This window comes from Somniosus microcephalus, chromosome 26 (assembly GCF_052327205.1).
Source record: "Somniosus microcephalus isolate GS21.2 chromosome 26, FLI_Smic_1.0, whole genome shotgun sequence".
NCBI lineage: Eukaryota > Metazoa > Chordata > Chondrichthyes > Squaliformes > Somniosidae > Somniosus > Somniosus microcephalus.
The window spans coordinates 7,799,221-7,823,281 of record NC_141012.1 but is presented as its reverse complement, the minus strand read 5'-3'; the positions used below and the strand labels follow the sequence as shown (position 1 = coordinate 7,823,281).

The following is a 24,061-nucleotide window of genomic DNA, read 5'->3' as shown; positions in this document are numbered from 1 at the left end:
GTCTTTAAAATTAAGAAAGTGTTCGATAGGGTAGACGTAGAGAAGATGTTTCACTTGTAGGGGCCATAAATATAAGATAGTCACTAATAAATCCAATAAGGAATTCAGGAGAAACATATTTACCCAGGGAGTGGTGAGAATGTGGAACTCGCTCCCACAGGGCGTGTTTGAAGCGAATAGTATCGATGCATTTATGGGGAAGCTAGATAGATACATGAGGGAGAAAAGAATAGAAGGTTATGTTGCTAGGGGTGAGATGAAGTAGGGTGGGAGGAGGCTCGTGTGGATCACAGAGCACAGAGAAGTTGGGCCGAATGGCCTCTTTCTGTGCTGTAATGTAATGTTGTTAGCTTCCGGTTTCCCTCCATACACTTTAGAGGTGAACTTCTTTGGCGATTTTCCCTCTTGTCTGCCGTAACTTTACGCCATTTTTCCAAGGTTTCCGCGGCTCTTACGTCACACGTACGTCGGACAAGCGGGAAAGCCTCCTGGGAGATTCAGCCCCTCTTGTGTTCAATGGACTCGAGCGATGTGTCAGTTCTTGGTGCACAGTCCTCATGTGTCTCCCCTCCTTCCTTACAGTTCCACGTAGGAAGCCTGAACAATCCTGCAGCCCAAAGAAGAAGACCTACTGTTGTGTCATCTCCCTGTTTGTGATCCTTTCTGCGCTGGGCTTTGGAGCTTGGCTCATTTGTAAGTAACCACAGCACCTAGTCCCATTGGTGAGACGTGAAACTCTGGGTGGATGGCAAAGGTCACTAAAGGGGGTGGGGGTAAAATATATAGGTTCAACTCTACAGGAAAACTCACAACAGTCCCACAGGTGAATCTGTTGACTGGCACGGTATAATGGTAAAGAGGGAATGAGGAACATAGGAACAGGAGGAGGCCATTCAGCCGCTCGAGCCCGTTCTGCCATTCAATTAGATCGCGGCTGATCTGTATCTTAACTCCATTTCCCGCCTTGGTTCTGTAACCCTGAATATCCCTTACCTAACAAAAACCGATCAATCTTTGTCTTGAAATTTTCAATTGACCCCCAGCCTCAACAGCCTTTTGGGGGAGCGAGTTCCAGATTTCCACCACCCCTTGTGTGAAGAAGTGTTTCCTGACATCACCCCTGAACGGCCTGGCTCTAATTTTAAGGTTCTGCCCCCTTGTTCTGGACTCCCCCCACCAGAGGAAATAGTTTCTCTCTATCGACCCGATCGAATCCTTTAATCATCTTAAACACATCAATTAGGTCACTCCTTAATCTTCTAAACTCGAGGGAATACAAGGCTAATCTGTGCGACCTGGCCTCATAATTTAACCCTTTTAGCCCTGTTCTTTGTATAATCTCACGAGTAGGTGTGTGTCTCCAAGTGCATTGAGCAGGTTTTTTTGCTTATTCCTGCTAGTTAAGTTTATGAAGGATAGTCCAGCAGGCAGCTTCAACAGTCACTGCCCGGCCGTGGTGACCAGATGCGATGGGATCGGCGAGTGTACGGACAACAGCGATGAACTGGGATGTGGTAAGATCTCTCGACCCTCAGTTACTCAACAAACACCTTGGCCTAGAAATTCGGTTGTGGGTCCGCCAGGGCTTTAGCGCCCGAAATTTTGCGCCGGCGTTAATGCCGCTGCGCCCGACGAAAATTCGGTTGCCCCGGGCCCAGACGGCGGCGGGCGCTAATGGAGGGTTTTTGCGCCTCACTATGGGCGTTCAGTGCAGTTTTGAGGCGCTAATCCCCCACTGCGGCACCCGAGGCGGTGCGGCAGGCTGGGGTACTGCAGGCCTCCTCCTTCTGTTAAGGAGGAGCTGCCTGCAGCCGACCGCTGGCCGGTCGATTCGCCCGACAAATGAGCCCGGCACCTCGGGGAAGAGCCGGGCTCGCGGGCCACACACGTCAGTGCTGCGGGGGGGTGGTGGAGGAGTCCGGGGAGGGAGGTGCGGGCAGGCGGCCGCCGGGAAAGCGGCGGGCCACCGCTCCACCTTTATGCGCCGGCGCAAAGGTGTGTAACATCCCTTTCAACAATCGTTGGTTGCGGCTGCCACGGGCGAGGCGGCCGCAACTGAATTTGGGCTTGGGGCCGGGTTACCACGGCAACCGGGACGCTGCGCACACCGATGACGTCATCGGTGCCGGCGCAGCGCTACCGGCTAACGCCGATGGTAGGGCCCAACGCAATTTCGTTACCAGCTATAATTCCGGCGCAAGACCCTCTAACGCCTCTAATTGGGCGCTAACCCCACCGAATTTCTAGGCCCTTACATTTTAATGAAATTAAATAAATGAACTGCTACCTGATTTCACCCCCAACCCCTCCCCAGTGCGATTCAGTGGAGCCATATCAGAGCTGGAGGTCTACGGGTGGCAAGCAAAACGATGGTTGCCCGTTTGTTACACGGACTGGAACACATCTTTGGCAGTCAAGACATGTCAACAACTGGGATACAAGAGGTATGATGGCCAAGGGCTTGGAACTGGGGTACAGGAGCTAAGGGGGGGGGTTAAGGACATGGAACTGGGGTACAGGAGCTAAGGGGGGGTTAAGGACATGGAACTGGGGTACAGGAGCTAAGGGGGGGGTTAAGGACATGGAACTGGGGTACAGGAGCTAAGGGGGGGAGTTAAGGACCTGGAACTGGGGTACAGGAGCTAAGGTGGGGTTAAGGACTGGGAACTGGGGTACAGGAGCTATGGGGGGGTTAAGGACTGGGAACTGGGGTACAGGAGCTAAGGGAGCGTTAAGGACTTGGAACTGGGGTACAGGAGGTACGAGCGTTGAGAGTCTTTAAATGGAGGTACGTGTGTCAAAGGTCCACTCAAAACAAAATTTATTATTTGACAAAATTGTAGTTTAAAAGTGGGTAGATTGTTCGGTCCTGGTCTCTGCTGCATTGGCCAATCAACACTGAGCGGGGAAGAGAAAACAAGCCCAACTGGTCACTGTGCAGGGCCCCCTGCTGAAGAGTGTCCGCGTGTACATGGCCAGTGAAACCCCTGGGCCCTCACATGGCCCAAGTATTCTGCCAACATCCGCTGTGTCAGTTTACGCGTGAAAACGACAAGGGGCGGTGGGCGCCATTCGGTCGTAATCCCAGCGAGAGTCAGCGTCTTCAGGAGGGAAAGTAGGAGCAAAATATATGTTAAAGAAAAGAAAGAACTTGCATTTATATAGCGCCTTTCACAACCTCGGAATGTCCCAAAGCGCTTTACAGCCAATGAAGTACTTTTGAAGTGTAGTCACCGTTAGGATCCTGTAGTGTATGTAACTGTTCTACCTTTAAGAGAACTATTGTATGTAACCGTCCACCTTTAAGAGAACTATTTTAGGTGTGGCACTACTTTATCCTGGCTGCTGTATACTGTAATACTGACGGTGACCACACCGGTATATAAGTGCTGTGGCAGAATTTATTGGGCAGATTCGCCCTGACCTTCGAATAGTAAAGTCCTGTTTAAGTTACTCTTGTAGTCTGTGTATTACTTCGCTATACAACCCACAGACTTTACAGTGGCGACGAGTTCGATCTTACCCTGCGGCAACAATACTTCTGAAGAAGTAAACGAGCGTCGAGAAGAGGCACCCGCCCTCGTCGTTTTGCTGAGAGAAAACTCGAGTCTGCAGACCAAGAAAGGAGGAAGATTTCAAACATGAAGTCTTCCATCAGCAACAGGCACGGATTGTCCCTTCTGCCACAGTGGTGAGTGAGCCGATCAACACGAGAAGCAAGACGGCCACGGTGACTGAGTAAAGGGAAAATAGAAACAAATAAACGGAGGATAAGGGCGGTGCACTCGACCACGGTCGAGTGGGAAAGGAGCCGGACAGAAGTCAGGCCCAGAGGCGCTGAGACTGGAGCAGCGTGGAGCAGAAGCCGCGGTACAAGCGGGCTGGGGAGCGTCGTGAGACGACTAGACCGCGACGGCGAAAAAGGCCGGACAAATACCGCGACCACGAGGCGCTGCGACCGGGATCGTAAGGCGCGGGAAGATATAAACATAAATAAGCCACGGAGAACTCAGCCGCAGCCGGGGAGGAAAGCACCGGACTGCGAGAGGGCTGGGAGGCGCGATTGGAGCGAAAAAGGCCGGGCACCTACCGAGGCCGCGAGGCGCTGCGACCGGGATCATAAGGCGCGGAGGCAATAAATAAATAAATAACTAAATAACCCGCGAAGAATCAGCCGCAGCCGGGGAGGAAAGGACCGGACTGCGGGAGGTCTGGGAGAGGCGTTTAAAGCCGCTGAGGGAGAGCCGTGCGAGCGGGAGAGACAGAGCCCGAGAGAGAGCGAGCGAGAGCCGCGCGAGCGGGAGAGACAGAGCCCGAGAGAGAGACCGAGCGAGGTTCCGGCCAGCGGCTTGCAGCAGCTGCCGTGAAGGACCAGGAGCTGGATCTGTCCGACGCCAACTGGTTGTCCCCAGCGCCGGTTGCCCCTGCCGAAAAGAAGGGGGGGGGGAACAAGGAACGCGATCGGCTTTTCTAGCGCGCGCTTCAGAATAAACTGAAGCCGGCGCACAGGCTACAAACCCCGTAAACCAGCGGTCGTCGCCCGAGGGCAAAGCTTACCCCTCCCACCAGAGGAAGAAGTCAGGAGCGGAAAACCGCCATTTTGCCAGTAGGGGGGAAGAAGACAAGCGCGGGAAACCGCCATTTTTGGAAAAAAAAAAGAAAAAGTTAAAGAGAAATCCTGTTTCGCAGAAAGATAGTGGGAGATAGTGAAGATGCCTAAGCATGGTAACATCAACAACTTCGATGCCGAGGTGGAAGATTGGGCCACGTACATAGAACGTATCGAGATATATTGTGAGGCCAATAAAATAGAAGATGATGATAAAGCTATAACCTTGCTAAACTCGATGGGCGCGAAGACATACGGGTTATTGAAGCATCTTCTATCACCAGCTAAACCGGCGGATCAGACTTTCGATAATATTGTTGCTGTTCTGAAGGATCACTTGAACCCCACACCGCTGATGTTGGCGGAACGATTCAAATTTTATGCGAGAACGCAACGGAAAGAGGAAAGCAACGCGGAATACTTGGCCGAACTGCGTAGATTATCGAAATACTGCCAGTTTGGAGGAAATCTGACAGAGGCATTGCGAGACAAGTTCGTGTGCGGGTTGTTGAAGGAAGGAACGCAAAAGCGACTGCTCGAAGAGAACGACCTTACACTTGAGAGGGCTGTTCTTATTGCAGCATCACACGAAGCCGCAGCGAAAGGAACTGCGGAAATGCAGCTCAAGGCAGCGGTACTCAGTGTGGATCAAATTACTTCGGGTACAACGAAATGTTATTGTTGTGGGAAGACAACACACGATCAGAACCAATGCTGGTTTAAAAACCAGGAATGTAGAAAATGTGGCAAACTGGGTCACATAGCTAAAGTATGCCGGTCAGGGAAGAAGACCAACAACCAAAGAAAACCATCACAGGAAAAGTACAACAAAGTACACAAGGTGGCTGAGAAGAGTTCAGATGAACCGAATTCGGATTCAGACCCAAACGGCCAGGAACTGGGTAGTCTGAGAATTCACAATGTGAGTAAGGAAGCTGACCTACAAACTATCTGGGTCATGCTAAAAATAGCTGGAGTCCAAGTAAAAATGGAGTTGGACACTGGATCAGCCCTATCAGTCATAAATCGAAGGGATTACAACCGGCTATTCTCACATATACCCTTGAGAGATACCAAGTTCATATTGCAGACATACATGGGGCATAAAGTATACCCCATGGGAAAGATAAGAGTCAAGGTGAGAGACAGGGGCAAAGAACACCCAGGAATGGACTTATATGTACTACCTGAGGGAGGACCACCACTTCTAGGACGGGAGTGGATCAAGAAAATAGACATGGGATGGCACTACCTAAAAGCAATAACGAGTGAGGACTCGGTGCGGACAATCAGCTCAGACTCTGAAACGGATGACGATAAGTCCAGCCCAAGTATGAAAGACAAGGCTAAAATGGACTTGCTGACTAAGGTTGGAAAAACGAAGGCGTGCATAAAGGCTTATGCTCCAGAGGAGAACAAAGTTTCAGAACAGAACTCCACTGAACAACAACAACATAGTTTGACAGAGAATTCTGAGTCTGTTCAGTTTACAGACATATACATTACTGAGGAACACCGAGCTCGAACTCAAACTTATTTCAAATTACGACAGCAATTAGAGCAATTGAGTTGCCGCCTCGAACAAGAGATGAAAGCAATGAAAAAGTTCTATGACACCGAATGGGAGAATCTGGAAAGACAACAGAAGCAGCTGAGGGAGAAAAGGGAGCAGGAGCACACAAACCGTCTGCGAGAGGAGGCCAAACGAATCAAAGCTGATTCGGTTTCTGAAGGTGCGTGCTCTAATCTGGTGGAACAAGATGTGCAGCAACTGAAGGCGCTTGTTAGCAGGTTGCAGGCAGAAAAGGCTGATTTGGTCGACATGACTTCCGAGCTCCTACTGAAGTTGGGTGCAGCATCACCGGACGATTCATTTGTGGAAATTCGAATGGTGGAGGCTGCGGATGATGGCAAAGTAGAAACAGCAAAGGAGCCCCAGGGCAAGTTTATAAACAGCCCTGCAGCTAATGGGAAACGGATGATGGCAGAAGAGTTAACAGTCAGCCAACTTCTTCATAGGCTGAGGGACAAGACCCTGAAATGGGAAAAACTTGAACACGAGCCTCAATCTTCAAAGAAAAGGGGTTCGGAACTCTCAAAGGTTATTGAAATAGCTGAGGTGGCAACACAGACTGAGAAGACTGCAGCAGAGCCGCTCTTGGATGCCGAAAGTACGCTGCCTCACGTCAATGCAGAACAACAGAATGCTGAAACAGCTACTTCAGTAGAGGGATTGAATGGTCCGATCAATCAATCTCCAAATGAAGTTGAAGTATTGAAATTACAAATGAGGTCATTAGTAAAAGACTTGCAGGAAGCCCAGAAAAAGCGGGATGAAGCTGAATGCATGATGAAGTCTCTTCAGGACAGATGTCGGGATTTAGAACAAAAGTCGGCTAACGTTCAGCTGGGCAAGGAGGAAATAAAAGATCCTCCCGCTGGCTTAGCTCAGGACGACACCGAATATTACCATGACCTGTTGAGCGACACCGAATATTACGAGGACCTGTTCTGCCCAGCTTGTGATGAAAACTCCCAAAGTGCAGAAACCTTGATGAATCACAAAAAGTCTAAGGAACATCGGGAGATGGTGGCGCTACTACGGGAGGAACTGTGCAGGCAGCTGGCAGCTGACAATGGAGCCCCGAGAGTCTCCAAGAAGCAGAAAAGGAAAAGACGAAGCAGAAGATGATAACCATCTGAACCACAGAAAAGGAAAAGACGAAGCAGAAGATGATGATCATCTGGACCATCATCATCACTATTAGATCACGCACGGGGTCCCTGCGAACGGAGCCAAATCAGTTTGGAAGTAGAAAACTTCCCAAGGTACTCAAGTTTTACAAGCCAACAATGCTGGTTCAGAAGGACGGAAGTTCAAGCTGTTAAGCCCAGTGAAGGACTATTGGATGAGTCACTCCAGCAACGTGAACCGACTACACCACGGGGAACTGCTGCACCACTGAGGCGTTGTCAGGACCGAGTCAAGAAGCACGGAAGGCGCATCCACCGAGATTGAATCTGTGAACTGTTTCCCGCAGAGACTAAATCTATGAACTGTTTCCCGCAGAGACTGAATCTGTGAACTGTTTCCGCAGAGATTACATCTGTGAACTGTTTTAACAAAGTTGGATATATGTTAGGAGGTTATGTTTAATGGGGAATAAGTATGTTGTAAGCTAAAAAGGGAGGATTGTAGTGTATGTAACTGTTCTACCTTTAAGAGAACTATTGTATGTAACCGTCCACCTTTAAGAGAACTATTTTAGGTGTGGCACTACTTTATCCTGGCTGCTGTATACTGTAATACCGACGGTGACCACACCGGTATATAAGTGCTGTGGCAGAATTTATTGGGCAGATTCGCCCTGACCTTCGAATAGTAAAGTCCTGTTTAAGTTACTCTTGTAGTCTGTGTATTACTTCGCTATACAACCCACAGACTTTACAGATCCCACAAGCAGCAATGAGATAAATGACCGGATAATCTGTTTTTACTGATGCTGATTGAAGGATAAATATTGGCCAGGGCACCGGGGAGAACTCCCCCTGCTCTTCTTGGAAATAGTGCCGTGGGATCTTCTACATCCACCTGAGAGAGCAGGTGGGGGGTCTCGGCTTACAGTTTCATCCAAAAGACGGCACCTCCGACAGTGCAGCACTCCCTGGAGTCTCAGCCTAGATTTTGTGCTCATGTCTCTGGTGTGGGGCTTGAACCTTCCAAGGCCTTTCTAAGGTGCAGTGCCCAGAACCGGACACAGTACTTCAGACATGGTCGAACCAGGCTTTTGTACAGCTGCAGCAAGACTTCCTCCCCTTTAGTTATAAAAGTTAACATTCCATGAACCACTATCTCATTCCCTACAGTGACGGGCTCCAAACACCAGGTTAAAATAAGGACGTTCGGATAAAGAGGAGACGTCAACGGCAACTTCCTCACCCAAAAGTGAATAGAGTTGTGTAATAATTTACAGGAAAGGACTTTGAACTGCATGGTATAAATACAGTCAGGAGGCAATTGGAGAAAGAAAGGATTGAGGGCTATGAGAGAAGGAGGGGTTGATATCTAAGGTGGGACCTTTGAATGTATGTCCTTTCTTCCTCTCTGTCAGACAATGCTGAGTCACATGGTGTAGTAGAGCATGTGTTACTAGAAATTAAGGTTTGCAACTTTTATCGTTTGAAACACTGGTGATATTTGCATTGTCCAAGTCCTGTTCACCCATCACCCCTGTCCTCGCTGACCTACATTGGCTCCCAGTCCGGCAATGCCTCAATTTTAAAATTCTCATCCTTGTGTTCAAATCCCTCCATGGTCTCGCCCCCCTCCCTATCTCTGTAACCTCTTCCAGCCCCCACAACCCTCCGAGATCTCTGCGTTATTCCAATTCTGCCCTCTTACGCATCCCCGATTTCCATCGCTACACCATTGGCGGCCGTGCCTTCAGCTGCCTGGGCCCTAAGCTCTGGAATTCCCTCCCTAAACCTCTCCGCCGCTCCACCTCCTTTAAAGATGCTCCTTAAAACCTACCTGACATGAATCTTGTCATTCATGTGGAAATGACTTATGAAATACTGGGTGGCCTGCTGGTGGCGTTGTCCAGGGAGAGTATAAATACTCGGGCATGGGCCCAGCTTGCTCAGGGCATCCTTTAACAGGAACTAGTGAAGGACACAACTAGATCTCCATGTTGAAAAACAGTCGATTAAAGCCTTGTTTAATACTCAGACCAAGTGCCTCGTAGTTTTCTTACGTCACTACCTCTTTGACCAAGCTTTTGGCCGTCTGTCCGAATATCTCCTTATGTGGCTCAGTGTCAAATTGTGTTTTATAATGCTCTTGTGAAGCACCTTGGGATGTTTTACTACGTTAAAGACACTATATAAATGCAAGTTGTTGTTGTTGTAAATAACAGAGTCTTTTACAGGGGACACAACAATGTCCTGCCTCCTGAGGCCAGCAATGATCAGCTTGTGTAATTGTTTGACAGTTCGTACCGCACTGAGAGGATGGCCGGAGATCAGTCGTCAAGCCTCGTCGTCAACACCACAGCGCAAGGGACCAAAATCCAAAGTATCCTGAGCACCAGGTTTGTTATCAGATGTTAAATAAAACAAGGTTTGGGGGTCATGGAGCAGTGAGAGAGGATTGTCTACATCAAGGAATGACGTACAACTGGGTAAATTAAAAGAAATAACAGTTCAGATCAGTAATCACAAGAAGTTAAATTAAGTTAAATTATCTCCATGAGAATCAGAACAGACCAGGAGAGCACCGCCCGGTGTGGGACTGAGCCCCACAGAGACCGGGAGAGCACCGCCCGGTGTGGGACTGGGCCTCACACACCGGGAGTGGACCGCCCGGTGTGGGACTGGGCCCCACAGACCAGGAGTGGACCGCCCAGTGTGGGACTGGGCCCCACAGAGACCGGGAGAGCACCACCCAGTGTGGGACTGGGCCCCACAGAGACCGGGAGAGCACCGCCCGGTGTGGGACTGGGCCTCACAGACCGGGAGTGGACCGCCCAGTGTGGGACTGAGCCCCACAGACCAGGAGTGGACCGCCCAGTGTGGGACTGGGCCCCACAGACCAGGAGTGGACGCCCAGTGTGGGACTGGGCCCCACAGAGACCGGGAGAGCACCACCCAGTGTGGGACTGGGCCCCACAGACCAGGAGTGGACCGCCCAGTGTGGGACTGGGCCCCACAGAGACCGGGAGAGCACCACCCAGTGTGGGACTGGGCCCCACAGACCGGGAGAACACCGCCCGGTGTGGGACTGGGCCCCACAGACCAGGAGAACACTGCCCGGTGTGGGACTGAGCCCCACAGACCGGGAGTGGACCGCCCGGTGTGGGACTGAGCCCCACAGACCAGGAGAACACCGCCCGGTGTGGGACTGAGCCCCACAGACCAGGAGTGGATGCCCAGTGTGGGACTGGGCCCCACAGACCAGGAGTGGACCGCCCGGTGTGGGACTGAGCCCCACAGACCAGGAGTGGACCGCCCGGTGTGGGACTGAGCCCCACAGACCAGGAGTGGACCGCCCGGTGTGGGACTGGGCCCCACAGACCGGGAGTGGACCGCCTGGTATGGGACTGGGCCCCACAGACCAGGAGTAGACGCCCAGTGTGGGACTGAGCCCCACAGACCAGGAGTGGATCGCCCGGTGTGGGACTGGGCCCCACAGATCAGGAGTGGACCGCCCGGTGTGGGACTGAGCCCCACAGACCAGGAGTGGACCGCCCGGTGTGGGACTGGGCCCCACAGACCAGGAGTGGACCGCCCGGTGTGGGACTGAGCCCCACAGACCGGGAGTGGACCGCCCGGTGTGGGACTGGGCCCCACAGAGACCAGGAGAGCACCGACCAGTGTGGGACTGAGCCCCAGAGACCAGGAGAACACCACCCGGTGTGGGACTGAGCCCCACAGACCGGGAGAACACCGCCCGGTGTGGGACTGGGCCCCACAGACCAGGAGAACACCGCCCGGTGTGGGACTGGGCCCCACAGACCGGGAGAACACTGCCTGGTGTGGGACTGAGCCCCACAGACCAGGAGTGGACCACCCGGTGTGGGACTGAGCCCCACAGACCAGGAGTGGACGCCCAGTGTGGGACTGAGCCCCACAGACCAGGAGTGGACCACCCAGTGTGGGACTGAGCCCCACAGACCAGGAGTGGACCGCCCGGTGTCGGACTGAGCCCCACAGACCAGGAGTGGACCACCCGGTGTGGGACTGGGCCCCACCGAGACCAGGAGAGCACCGACCAGTGTGGGACTTGTAGTGTATGTAACTGTTCTACCTTTAAGAGAACTATTGTATGTATCCGTGCACCTTTAAGAGAACTATTTTAGGTGTGGCACTACTTTATCTTGGCTGCTGTATACTGTAATACCAACGGTGACCACACCGGTATATAAGTGCTGTGTCAGGATTTATTGGGCAGATTCGCCCTGACCTTCGAATAGTAAAGTCCTGTTAAAGTTACTCTTGTAGTCTGTGTATTAATTCGCCATAATACCTACAGACCTTACAGTGGCGACGAGTTCGATCTTACCCTGCGGCAACAATACTTCCGAAGCAGTTAACGAGCGTCGAAGAGGCACCCGCCCTCGTCGTTCTGCTGAGAGAAAACTCGAGTCTGCAGAGCAAGGAAGAAGGAAGAATTCAGACACGAAGCCTTCCATCAGCAACAGGCACTGATTGTCCCTTCTGCCACGGTGGTGAGTGAGCCGATCAGCACGAGAAGCAAGTCGGCCACGGTGACTGTGAGTAAAGGGAAAATAAAAAAATAAATGGAGGATAAGGGCGGTGAACTCGACCACGGTCGGGGGAAAGGAGCCGGACAGAAGTCGGGCCCAGAGACGCTGAGACTGGGGCAGCGTGGAGCACGGAAGCCGCGGTACAAGCGGGCTGGGAGACGCAACGGCGTCGTGAGACAGCTAGACCGCGACCGGCGAAAAAGGCCGGGCAGCTACCGAGGCCACGAGGCGCTGCGACCGGGATCGTAAGGCGCGGGAAGATATAAAAATAAATAAACCGCGGGGAACTCAGCCGCAGCCGGGGAGGAAAGCACCGGACTGCGAGAGGGCTGGGAGGCGCGATTGGAGTGAAAAAGGCCGGGCAGCGACCGAGGCCACGAAGCGCTGCGACCAGGATCGTAAGGCGCGGGAAGATATAAAAATAAATAAATCACGGAGAACTCAGCCGCAGCCGGGGAGGAAAGCACCGGACTGCGAGAGGGCTGGGAGGCGCGATTGGAAGCCGCTGAGGGAGAGACAGAGCCCGAGCGAGCGGGAGAGACAGAGCCCGAGCGAGGGAGACTGAGCGAGATCCAGCCCAGCGGCTGAAACTGTTCGCCGTCAATGGGTTGTACCCAGCGCCGGTTGCCCTGCCGAGAAAAGGGAACAAGGAACGCACTGAAGCCGACGCACAGGCTGCGAACCCTGAAAGCCAGCGGTCGTCGCCCGAGGGAAAAGCTTACCCCTCCCGCCAGGGGAAGAAACGCGGGAAGCCGCCAGTAGGCGGGGAAGAAGACAGAAGCGGGAAACCGCCATTTTGAAAGTGGGCGGGGAAAGAAGACAAGCGCGGGAAACCGCCATTTTGAAAAAAAAAAAGTTAAAGAAATATTTCGTTGTTGTTTCTCAGGAAGAGTGTGAAGATGCCTAAGCGTAGTAACATCAACGGTTTCGATTCCGATGTGGAAGATTGGGCCACGTATGTAGAACGCATCGAGATATATTGTAAGGTCAATAAGATAGCAAATGATGACAAAGCTCTAACCTTACTAAACTCAATGGGTGCGAAGACATACGGGTTATTGAAGCATCTTCTATCACCAGCTAAACCGGCGGATCAGTCTTTCGCTAATATTGTTGCTGTCCTGAAGGATCATTTTAACCCCGCACCGCTGATGTTAGCAGAACGATCAAAATTTTACGTGAGAACGCAACGAAAAGAGGAAAGCAACGCGGAGTACCTGGTTGAACTGCGTAGGCTAGCAAAATACTGTCAGTTTGGGGTAAATCTGACAGAGGCACTGAGAGACAAGTTCGTGTGCGGGATGTCGAAGGAAGGAACACAAAAACGACTGCTCGAAGAGAACGATCTTACACTTGATAAGGCTGTCCTTATTGCAGCATCGCACGAAGCCGCAGTGAGAGGCACGGCGGAAATGCAGCGGAAGACAGCGGTACTCAGTGTGGATCAAATGACTTCGGGTACAACGAAATGTTATCGTTGTGGGAAGACAACACACGACCAGAACCAATGCTGGTTTAAAAACCAGGAATGTAGAAAATGTGGCAAGCTTGGTCACATAGCTAAGGTATGCCGGTCAGGAAAGAAGACCAGCAATAATAAGTCACCGCAGAAGAAGTACAGAAAGGTACATAAGGTGACTGGGAAGAGTCCAGATGAACAGAATTCGGACTCAGACTCCAACAGCAAGGAACTGGGTAGTCTGAGGATTCACAATGTGAGTAAAGAAGCTGACCGACAAACTATCTGGGTCACACTACAGATTGCAAAAGTCCAAGTGAAGATGGAAGTGGACACCGGATCGGCGTTGACGGTCATGAATAAGCAAGATTACAAAAAGTTATTCAAACATATTCCCCTACGGGATACGGAGATAGTATTGCAGACATACACGGGGCACAAAGTATACCCCATCGGAAAGATAAAAGTCAAGGTGAGATACAAGGACAAAGATCACCAAGGGATGGACATGTATGTGCTGCCCAAGGGAGGTCCACCACTTCTGGGACGGGAGTGGATCAGGAAAATAAAGATAGACTGGCATTCACTAAACACAATGACGGTAGATTCCGGAAAGGAAGATGTCAAACCTGAACGGTTGTCCAGAATATTGGACGAAGCTAAAGAGGTATTCCAGCAAGGACTGGGAACACTGAGAGGAATTAAAGCAAAAATCAAGATTGCAGAACATGCAAGCCCAAAATTTTTCAAAGCCAGATCGGTACCTTACGCGATACGACCTGCTGTGGAGGCAGAACTGGAAGAGCTTGAACGTTCAGGGGTACTGTCTAAGGTGGACTGGAGTGAGTGGGCCACGCCCATTGTTCCCGTCATGAAGCCTTCGTCGAGTAACAAGCCAGGGGGACCGGGAAAGGTCCGCATCTGCGGAGACTTCAAGATCACAGTTAATCCGGTGCTTCACACGGTACAATACCCGCTCCCGCAGATTGAGGATATCTTTGCTTCATTGTCTGGCGGGAAACACTTCACCAAGATAGACCTGGCACAAGCATACTTACAAATGGAAGTCGAGGAAGAGTCGCGCCAGTATCTCACAATCAACACGCACAGAGGCTTGTATCGTTATAATAGACTGGTTTTTGGAGTAGCTTCGGCTCCAGCAATTTGGCAGAGGGCCATGGAGCAGGTCTTACAGGGTATTCCAAGCACGCAGTGTTACTTGGTCGATATCCAGATTACGGGAGAAGACGAGGAGGAACACCTCACAAATTTGAAACTGGTGCTCACCAGGTTGAAGGAATATGGCCTTCGAGTTAATCGCCAGAAATGTGAGTTCTTCCAGAAACGGATCTCGTACTGCGGTCATGTCATTGGCCAAGAGGGGCTGCACAAGTCACCTGACAAGATAGAAGCTGTCGTGAAGGCCCCCGCTCCGGAAAATGTATCACAGTTGAGATCGTTTCTGGGGTTGATTAATTATTACCACAAGTTTCTGCCAAATCTATCCACGGTGCTGCATCCACTGAATGCTCTGTTGCGGAAAGACGTACCATGGAAGTGGAGCGAGGACTGTAAGAAGGCCTTTCGCAGAAGCAAGGCGTTGATTACCTCTGAGGAAGTGTTGGCTCATTTCAACCCAACGTTACCTCTTCGTCTAGCTTGTGATGCTTCCCCTTATGGAATTGGAGCAGTACTTTCACACAAGTTACCAAATGGCTCGGAAAGGCCAGTCGCATTTGCGTCCCGATCATTGACCTCCGCTGAGCGAAATTATGCTCAGATAGATAGGGAGGCCCTCAGCCTTGTGTGGGGAGTAAAGAAATTCAATCATTACCTGCAGGGCAAGAAGTTCACATTACTGACAGACCACCAACCATTGGTGTCCATATTCAACCCTACCAAGGCCGTTTCCACTATGACAGCGCAAAGGCTACAGAGGTGGTCCGTGTTACTTGGAGCGCACCAATATGACATCGAATACAAAAGGTCCAAACAGCATGGAAATGCTGATGGGTTATCGCGCCTACCGTTGCCAGTAGTAGAAGAGGCGGCTACAGTGGACCCGGTAGAGATGTTCCACTCATCCATAGTGGAATGTCTACCAGTAACAAATTCGATGATCGAAAATGAAACAAGAAATGACCCGACTCTCTCGTGAGTCTACGATTTAACAGTGGAGGGATGGCCAGCACATGGCGAACCAACGCTGCCCGCATTTTCGCAAAGAAAAGAACAGCTGTCAGTGTGCCGAGGAACCTTGATGTGTGGATCTAGAGTGGTGATTCCACCCAAACTTCAGCATAAGGTGCTAAAGGAGCTTCACGACGGGCATCTGGGTGGAGTGAAAATGAAGAACCTAGCAAGAGCGTTTGTGTGGTGGCCAGGTATTGATGGAGACATCGAAGAAATAACCAAGAGCTGTCTAGGATGCCAGAAGGTCCAAAACGCGCCACCACAAGCTCCTCTGCATTCATGGGAGTGGCCCTCATCTCCTTGGCAAAGGGTACACGTCGACTTTGCTGGTCCATTTATGGACTCAATGTTTCTAATCGCGGTGGATGCACACTCCAAGTGGCCGGAGGTAATAAAGATGTCCTCCACCACCACGGAAAAAACCATCACAGTATTAAGGACCATATTTGCCAGGAATGGGCTGCCGGAACAGACCTGTTCTGATAATGGACCGCAATTTGTGTCCGAAGAATTCAGGAAGTTCTTAAAAAGGAATGGGGTCAAGCACTACACGTCAGCCCCATACTATCCCGCCACCAATGGATTAGCTGAAAGGTTTGTCCAGACCTTCAAGAAGGCCATAAAGGCCATGGGTAATGAAGACATCAACCTACAACATAAGGTAGATAACTTCTTGTTGGCGTACAGGAATGCAACACATGCGGTCACAAACCAAACTCCCGCCATGATGTTTTCAATAGAAGACTAAGATGCCGGCTGGATTTGATTAAGCCAAACGTCAGAAGGGACGTAGAGAACCGGCAATTTCAGGGCATGAATGAAAGGCCAACTAGATCCTTTCAGATAGGTCAACAAGTTTTGGCCCGGGACTACCGTACCGAGAAATGGCAGCCTGGAACTATTGGAAAAAGGCTAGGGCCGCTGATATATACCGTGGACATTGGTGACAGCATAATAAGGCGCCATGTTGACCAGATCATAGGGTTATCCACAAAGGACCAACCTACTCCACAACCTTACACGGCTAATGTTGAAGCAGAGATACCCAGAGCACCTACCTCCGATCTGGTAATACTGGAATCAGATGAACCTGACACTGTCCTTCAAGCCGAATCGACCTTGCCAGAAGAACCTACTACCCCGCCGAAAACTACTACACCACCGAGGCGTTATCCGGACAGAGTCAGGAAGCCTCCAGAGAGACTGAATCTGTGAACTGTTTTGCATAAGTTGTATATATGTTATGATGTTATGTTAATGGGGAACAAGTATGTTGTAAGCTAAAAAGGGAGGATTGTAGTGTATGTAACTGTTCTACCTTTAAGAGAACTATTGTATGTAACCGTCCACCTTTAAGAGAACTATTTTAGGTGTGGCACTACTTTATCTTGGCTGCTGTATACTGTAATACCGACAGTGACCACACCGGTATATAAGTGCTGTGTCAGGATTTATTGGGCAGATTCGCCCTGACCTTCGAATAGTAAAGTCCTGTTAAAGTTACTCTTGTAGTCTGTGTATTAATTCGCCATAATACCTACAGACTTTACAGGACTGAGCCCCAGAGACCAGGAGAACACCACCCGGTGTGCGACTGGGCCCCACAGAGACCAGGAGAACACCGCCCGGTGTGGGACTGAGCCCCACAGAGACCAGGAGAACACCGCCCGGTGTGGGACTGGGCCCCACAGACCGGGAGAACACCGCCCGGTGTGGGACTGGGCCCCACAGACCAGGAGAACACCGCCCGGTGTGGGACTGGGCCCCACAGACCGGGAGAACACCGCCCGGTGTGGGACTGGGCCCCACAGACCAGGAGAACACCGCCCGGTGTGGGACTGGGCCCCACAGACCAGGAGAACACTGCCCGGTGTGGAACTGAGCCCCACAGACCAGGAGTGGACCACCCAGTGTGGGACTGAGCCCCACAGACCAGGAGAACACTGCCCGGTGTGGGACTGAGCCCCACAGACCAGGAGTGGACCACCCAGTATGGGACTGAGCCCCACAGACCAGGAGTGGACGCCCAGTGTGGGACTGAGCCCCACAGACCAGGAGTGGATGCCCAGTGTGGGACTGAGCCCCACAGACCAGGAGAACACCGCCCGGTGTGGGACTGAGCCCCACAGACCAGGAGTGGACCGCCTGGTGTGGGACTGGGCCCCACAGACCAGGAGTGGACCGCCCGGTGTGGGACTGAGCCCCACAGACCGGGAGAGCACTGCCCAGTGTGGGACTGGGCCCCACAGAGACCAGCAAATTTCGGATCCAATTACCGCTCTGCATTGTATTCAGAGAGTCGAGTCATAGAGTTATATAGCACAGAAAGAGACCTTTCGGCCCATCGTGTCATAGAGTTATACAACACAGAAAGAGGCCCTTCAGCCCATCTTGTCCGCGCCGGCCATCAAGCCCTGTCTATTCTAATCCCATTTTCCAGCACTTGGTCCTTAGCCTTGTATGCTATGGCGTTTCAAGTGCTCATCTAAATGCTTCTTGAATGTTGTGAGGGTTTCTGCCTCTACCACCCTTTCAGGCAGTGAGTTCCAGATTCCAACAACCCTCTGGGTGAAATAGATTTTCCTTAAATCCCCTCTAAACCTCCCGCCCCTTACCTTGAAACTATGCCCCCTGGTAACCTCTGAGGCCTCTAGTTCCAAACGTGTGTGCAGGAGTTGAGGTGAAGACAACAGACAGTGGCTGGGCTCAGCACCAATGCCCCTTCACCTCACTCTCCACGATGGTATATTAAATTTGACTACGAGAGTGAGGCAGGTAAATGCAGCCCATAGAACTAAACTCCAGCAGAATCAGTGTCTGCAGGGGAGGAGCAGAGGGAAGGGGAGTAAGTTGTGTGTAGGATTGCACAAGTAATCAGATTGTTTCTCATGATAGACATAGGCCTAGAAATTGGGTTGGGGCGCCAAAGTGGCGCAAAAGTCGCCTGAGCGCAGGATTTAGCGCAGCGATCGGAGTAATTCCGATCGCCAGAAATTCAGTTTCAGTGCCGCTCGAGGGACACGGGGCGAGGCTCGAGGCGCTCCGCGTCCCTCTTAGGGCGCTGAAACTGATTATCGCAGCGCAACGTGCCGCAGCGCCACATGCTGCGGCACGGCATGCTGCGGTACTGCAGGCCTTCCTCCCACTGTTAAGGGGGAGGTGCCTGCAACAGCGCGATCCCCGATTGCGAGTGCCGGCAAATGAGCCCGGCACCAAGGAGAAGTGCCGGGCTCTCGGGAAACAGCCGGCAATGCCGCGGGGGGGGTTAGGAGGCCGGAGACGGAGGTGCTGGCAGGCGGCCGTCGAAAAAGCGGCCGCCCCGCACCTCCACCTTAACTTGCGCCGCTGCCGGCACAGTAAGGCCCCGTGAACCGGGCGCGGGTAGCGAGCGGCGCAACTGCGGCATTCGCTACCAAATATCGCGAACGGGGCACGAGTGGGGCGCTGCGCACACCGATGACGTCATCGGTGGCAGCGCAGCGCAAAAGCCTAACACCACCATTAGCGCCCCTACTGAATATCGCGGGAGACGCAGCCAGTGGCGCTACAGGCACTGACTGCCTCTTTAGGCGCTAACAGGTGGCACTACTCACCCAATTTCTCCCCCATAGAGTCAAAAGAGTCATAGACATCTTGGCACAATTTGAATGTAGCCATTATCCTTAGGATGCTGACAAAACATTGAAGGGTCTTCATTTTCATTCGAGGGCCTGGATCCATCTTACTTCAAAAATCCAAGGCTATGTCACGTTGATCTGCAATTACCTATCCCTATGTTACACTGATCCGTAATGACCTGCTTTGTGTTTCAGCTCCCGATGCACGACCAAAGATACCGTCTCTCTCAAATGCATTGGTAAGAATAATTCTGTTCAAACCAAATGTATCTTAATTATGTTTATTAAATGATATCAGTGCTGGAGAATCGGATTCTTTCAGTCTTAGACAGTCAGTGTCGGCATCAAACACTCCCAGGACAGGTACAGCACAGGTTAGGTACAGAGTAAAGCTCCCTCTACACTGTCCCAAACATTCCCAGGGCAGGTACAGCACAGGGTTAGATACAGAGTAAAGCTCCCTCTACACTGTCCCATCAAACACTCCCAGGGCAGGTACAGCACGGGTTAGATACAGAGTAAAGCTCCCTCTACACTGTCCCATCAAACACTCCCAGGGCAGGTACAGCACAAGTTAGGTACAGAGTAAAGCTCCCTCTACACTGCCCCATCAAACACTCCCAGGGCAGAACAGCACGGGTTAGATACAGAGTAAAGCTCCCTCTACACTGCCCCATCAAACACTCCCAGGGCAGAACAGCACGGGTTAGATACAGAGTAAAGCTCCCTCTACACTGTCCCATCAAACACTAATGCTGTTAATACTACTGGACCAATAGTTTTAATAATTCTACAGGGTCAATCAAATTATTAATACAACAGGGCCAATTGTACTAATAATGTTATTGGATTGATATAATATTAATAATGCTTCTCTGAAATATTACAGGGCCAACTACATGGGTGATAGTAACAATAATACAGGCCTGTGGGTACACATCATTCTACATTCTATAGGACTCTTAATTTTGCTGGTCCAATATTACTACTGAGCCAAAAGCAATAATCATACTGGACTGGGAACACCCCAAAGCTAGATGGTTGGTGAATGAAGGCTCACCATGAACAGGAACTCTACTGAGGGCCATAGTGAAGGGACATGTGTCCCACATTGTGTGATGTGCAATGTCCTGGAGTATTCCTTTAATTTGGAAAGATGTGTGTGAAATTCTTGTCTGCAATGACCTAGTCCGGTCAGTCCGGAAGCTGGTTTCTATTTGTAGGCTGTCGATGTCATAGGAAGAATTTCCAGTAACAAAGATCAGAAACAGTCTTTTTTTGAACGTCACCTTGAATACAATCTCTTTGCGTGTAGACTGTGGCAAAAGGATCAAGACCTCATCGAGAATCGTGGGTGGAGTGCCAGCCCAACTGGGCAAGTGGCCTTGGCAAGTTAGTCTCCATTACAAGTCACAGCATGTGTGTGGTGGAACCATCATCTCACAGGACTGGGTCATCACTGCAAGTCATTGCTTCTTCGAGTGAGTAAGAGCCTGAGGTCTTGTTGAAGAGATGGGGATGAACTTGGTCTTCAGCTGTAGCGCAGAACAGGCGATAGTCGAGAGGGGAACCCGGTTGCTGCAGGGGTGTAGGGCGTGGGGGGAAGCCCTGGGGTAAGGCAGTGGGTCTCAAACTTGTTTGGTTGAAGGACCCCTTTACAAATGGATTAGTAATCACGGCCTCCCCCCCCAAATCTAATTTATATTACCACATAATACTCATAATATGAAAGTGCGGCATGTAAAGAGTGTTCTAATAATGCTTTAAAGAAAACAGGGCTTTACTGACAGATCAGTGAGATGGGTGTGCCTGCTTCTCACGCCAATTCTGGGGAATCCATGGCAACAGACGGCCACTCTCAGCCACTTAGTGCCAGACAATTTTTAACGCCGTCAGCAGGCTGGCCAAGGTGAGTGCGGGCACGTGGACCAGCGCACCTGCTGCTGGAAGCTTGACTCACCGCCAGTGTTCCCTTTGAGCCGCACGGCCGCATGGCGCTCTGGAGCTCCCGCGCCGCTGGCTCACCGGCTTTTAAATGCAAAAAAAACCACACTTGCGCTTTTTTTTGAATGGGCCCCGCGGCCCCCCCAAAAAAGTGAGAGGAAACATTGCTCACCGCCATACTGTCCCACTGGCACGTTCTGTAGGATTGTACGTGTTTGAGTTGTAATATATGTGGGTAGATTAAATGAAGGACAGAGACACGATGAGTCGCTGGTCCATGTGCTTGCTTTACGAGGCCAGAGCGAACTGAGTATGCTCATACCAAACCATGTGACAAACCATGTGATAATACATTACACTGCTTTCCCCTTAAAAAAAAAATGCACGGAATCCCCTCTCAAATACAACAAAGCGATGGTCCCACCTTTCCCAGCACTACACGTACCACATGACAAAACCTCCGGGCTTTTTTTCTTTTAAATGTACTACCAATCCAGTTTAATAACAGGTTTGCGGAGCCTTCCTGATCTCCTTACAGAAGGTTTTGGTGATCTACATGAATACTTCGATGTTGTCACCAACCTCAACCAAATATCTCTTGGTTCCACCAACCTCTACTATGGCTCCTATATCTTGTGTGAACTTGACTTTCTCGGGGGACTGAGAACACGAGCACACTCATTTTGTCTGAAACTGCGTTCTTTCCGATTGCTGTCATAATAACGTTTCTGACTCAACTGTTTCTGTTCAACTCTCGAGGCCAAATTTGGTTGAACAAGACTCAATCGTGTTCTCAATCTCCTCTTCATCATGAGTTCTGCTGGGTTATATCCAGTTGTAGTGTGCGGAGTAGTTCTGTACTTCAGCAAGAAATTTGCCAAATGTTGCTTCATGCTGAGTCCCGAACAACCCGGCAACACTTGCTTTTTGAGAGTTTCTTTCACTATTCTGACTGACCTTTCGGCTGCTCCGTTTGGTGATTTGGTGGAACGAGAGTGTGTTTGATACCGTTCCATTTCATGAACTCTTGGAAAAGAGCAGAACGGAACTGAGGGCCATTGTCAGAAACAAGCTCTTCAGGTAAGCCATGCCATGCGAAGATAGACCTCAACTCATCTATGGTACGTTCAGGTGTTGTATTTGAACCCATGTGTTTCACTTCAATTCACTTTGAGTGACTATCTACAAGTACCAGGAAATAATCATTTGCTTTCTCACAGAAGTCTACATGTACTCTCTGAAAAGGTCTACTTGGCCATGACCAGGGTCGCTGTGGAGGTTTGGGTGGTTTGTTTCTGCAATTTTGACAAACGCTGCATTTGCTGACAAGTGATTGAAGATCACTGTCCAATCCAGGCCAGTAAACAAAGCTTCTTGCAATTGATTTTATACTGACGATCCCTGGATGTTCAATATGAAGTTCGGCCAGAATTCTATCTCTTAGCAAAGTAGGTACCACCACTCTGTTTCCCCACTTGATACAACCTTGCTCACAAGACAATTCAGTACAATGGTTATGGAATGGTTTCAATTCCGTGTCCATACAATGATCAGTCCATCCAGTCAAGGTGTTTTCATACATTCTTTTCATTACTGAGTCCTTTTGAGTCTTTGTAATCTCAGTTGCATTCACAGGAAAGTCTTTGTCAACTGCACCTAGCGTGAAAATCTCACCTTCACTCCCAACACAAGAGTCCTCATGTGGCAACCTGGACAAATGGACAAGGCGTTTTGCTTTGAAGTGCGATATTCAATCGTGTAGTCATATTGTGACAACAACACTGCCCAATGTTGCATTCTTGATGCGGCCATTGCAGGGGTGGCAGATTTGGGCTCCACTATTGCTAGGAGCGGTTTGTGGTCGGTTATCAGGGTAAACTTTCTGCCGATCAGGAACTATTGGAATTTCTTGATTCCAAACACTATGGCGAGTGCTTCCTTTTCAATTTGCACGTAGTTTCTTTCGCTCTTTGTGAGAGTTCACGATGCGAATGCGATTAGTTTCCCTTGGCTGTCATCCATTACGTGGCTTATGACAGCTCGCACACCGTAGCTAGAAGCATCACACGCTAACTTAAGCTCACGGTCTGTGTCATGCACAAGTAAAGCATCGCTAGAGAGACTTCTCTTACAAGTGTCATAAGCTTCCTGTTGCGCTTTCGTCCACTTCCACTGGACATCCTTCTTGAGGAGCTCGTGCAATGGATCTAACATGGTCGCTAACTCGGGTATGAAATGTGCGTAGTACTGGACCATTCCAAGGAAAGATCTTAACTCAGACACGTTCTGTGGCTTTGGAGCATTGATGACAGCATCAACCTTTGCCTTAACTGGTTGCAAGCCATTTGCATCAACTTTCAAACCAAGGTACACAACCTCAGGCTGCACAAAAGCACATTTGCTCCTTTTCAATTTGACATTGTGGGAATTCAACCTTTGAAGCACTAAATCTAACACTTCCAGATTTTCTTCCTCGCTGTTTGTTGCAATCAACACATCGTCTTGATTACATAAGCAATTTGGAATTCCTTGCAAAATCTTATCCATCGTAGCCTGGAAGATTTTGGGGGAGGATTTTACACCATACGGCAGCTTGGTGTGTGAGTACAGTCCCTCGTGTGTGTTGATGGCGTCAAGATTCAACTGAGTGTAAGCGTGCAACGGGTCAAGCTTGGAGAAAACCTTTGACCCAGAGAGTGATGTAGGTAACGGGTACTGCTCATCATCAACTGCTTGGTTGACAGTAACTTTGTAGTCACCGGACAAGCGTACAGTTTGTCTGCTTTGGGCACTACCACAATTGGGGTAGCCCATTCAATTTACAATTTTACAATTTAAATCGCTTTATTGGCATGATAAGTTACATCTTATGTTGCCAAAGCATCAAAATACATTTATGGTTTAGCACATAAACGCAGTTCTATTCATACAGTGTATAAACAGGTATATCCCTGAGTGTATAAATATACATTCG

The 24,061-nt window shown here is 50.4% G+C and overlaps 1 protein-coding gene across 1 annotated transcript in view; it reads left to right on the top strand.

Annotated features, from left to right (window-relative positions):
- LOC147100252 (transmembrane protease serine 2-like) overlaps positions 1-24,061 on the top strand; it is a 95,945-nt gene that overhangs the window by 39,673 nt on the left and 32,211 nt on the right. The window contains exons 3-8 of the mRNA XM_085967755.1: positions 583-693; positions 1,401-1,514; positions 2,315-2,444; positions 9,601-9,699; positions 19,339-19,382; positions 20,459-20,624. Of these exons, the coding sequence (XP_085823881.1) occupies positions 583-693; positions 1,401-1,514; positions 2,315-2,444; positions 9,601-9,699; positions 19,339-19,382; positions 20,459-20,624 (664 nt within the window). The remainder of the gene's footprint in view (positions 1-582; positions 694-1,400; positions 1,515-2,314; positions 2,445-9,600; positions 9,700-19,338; positions 19,383-20,458; positions 20,625-24,061) is intronic.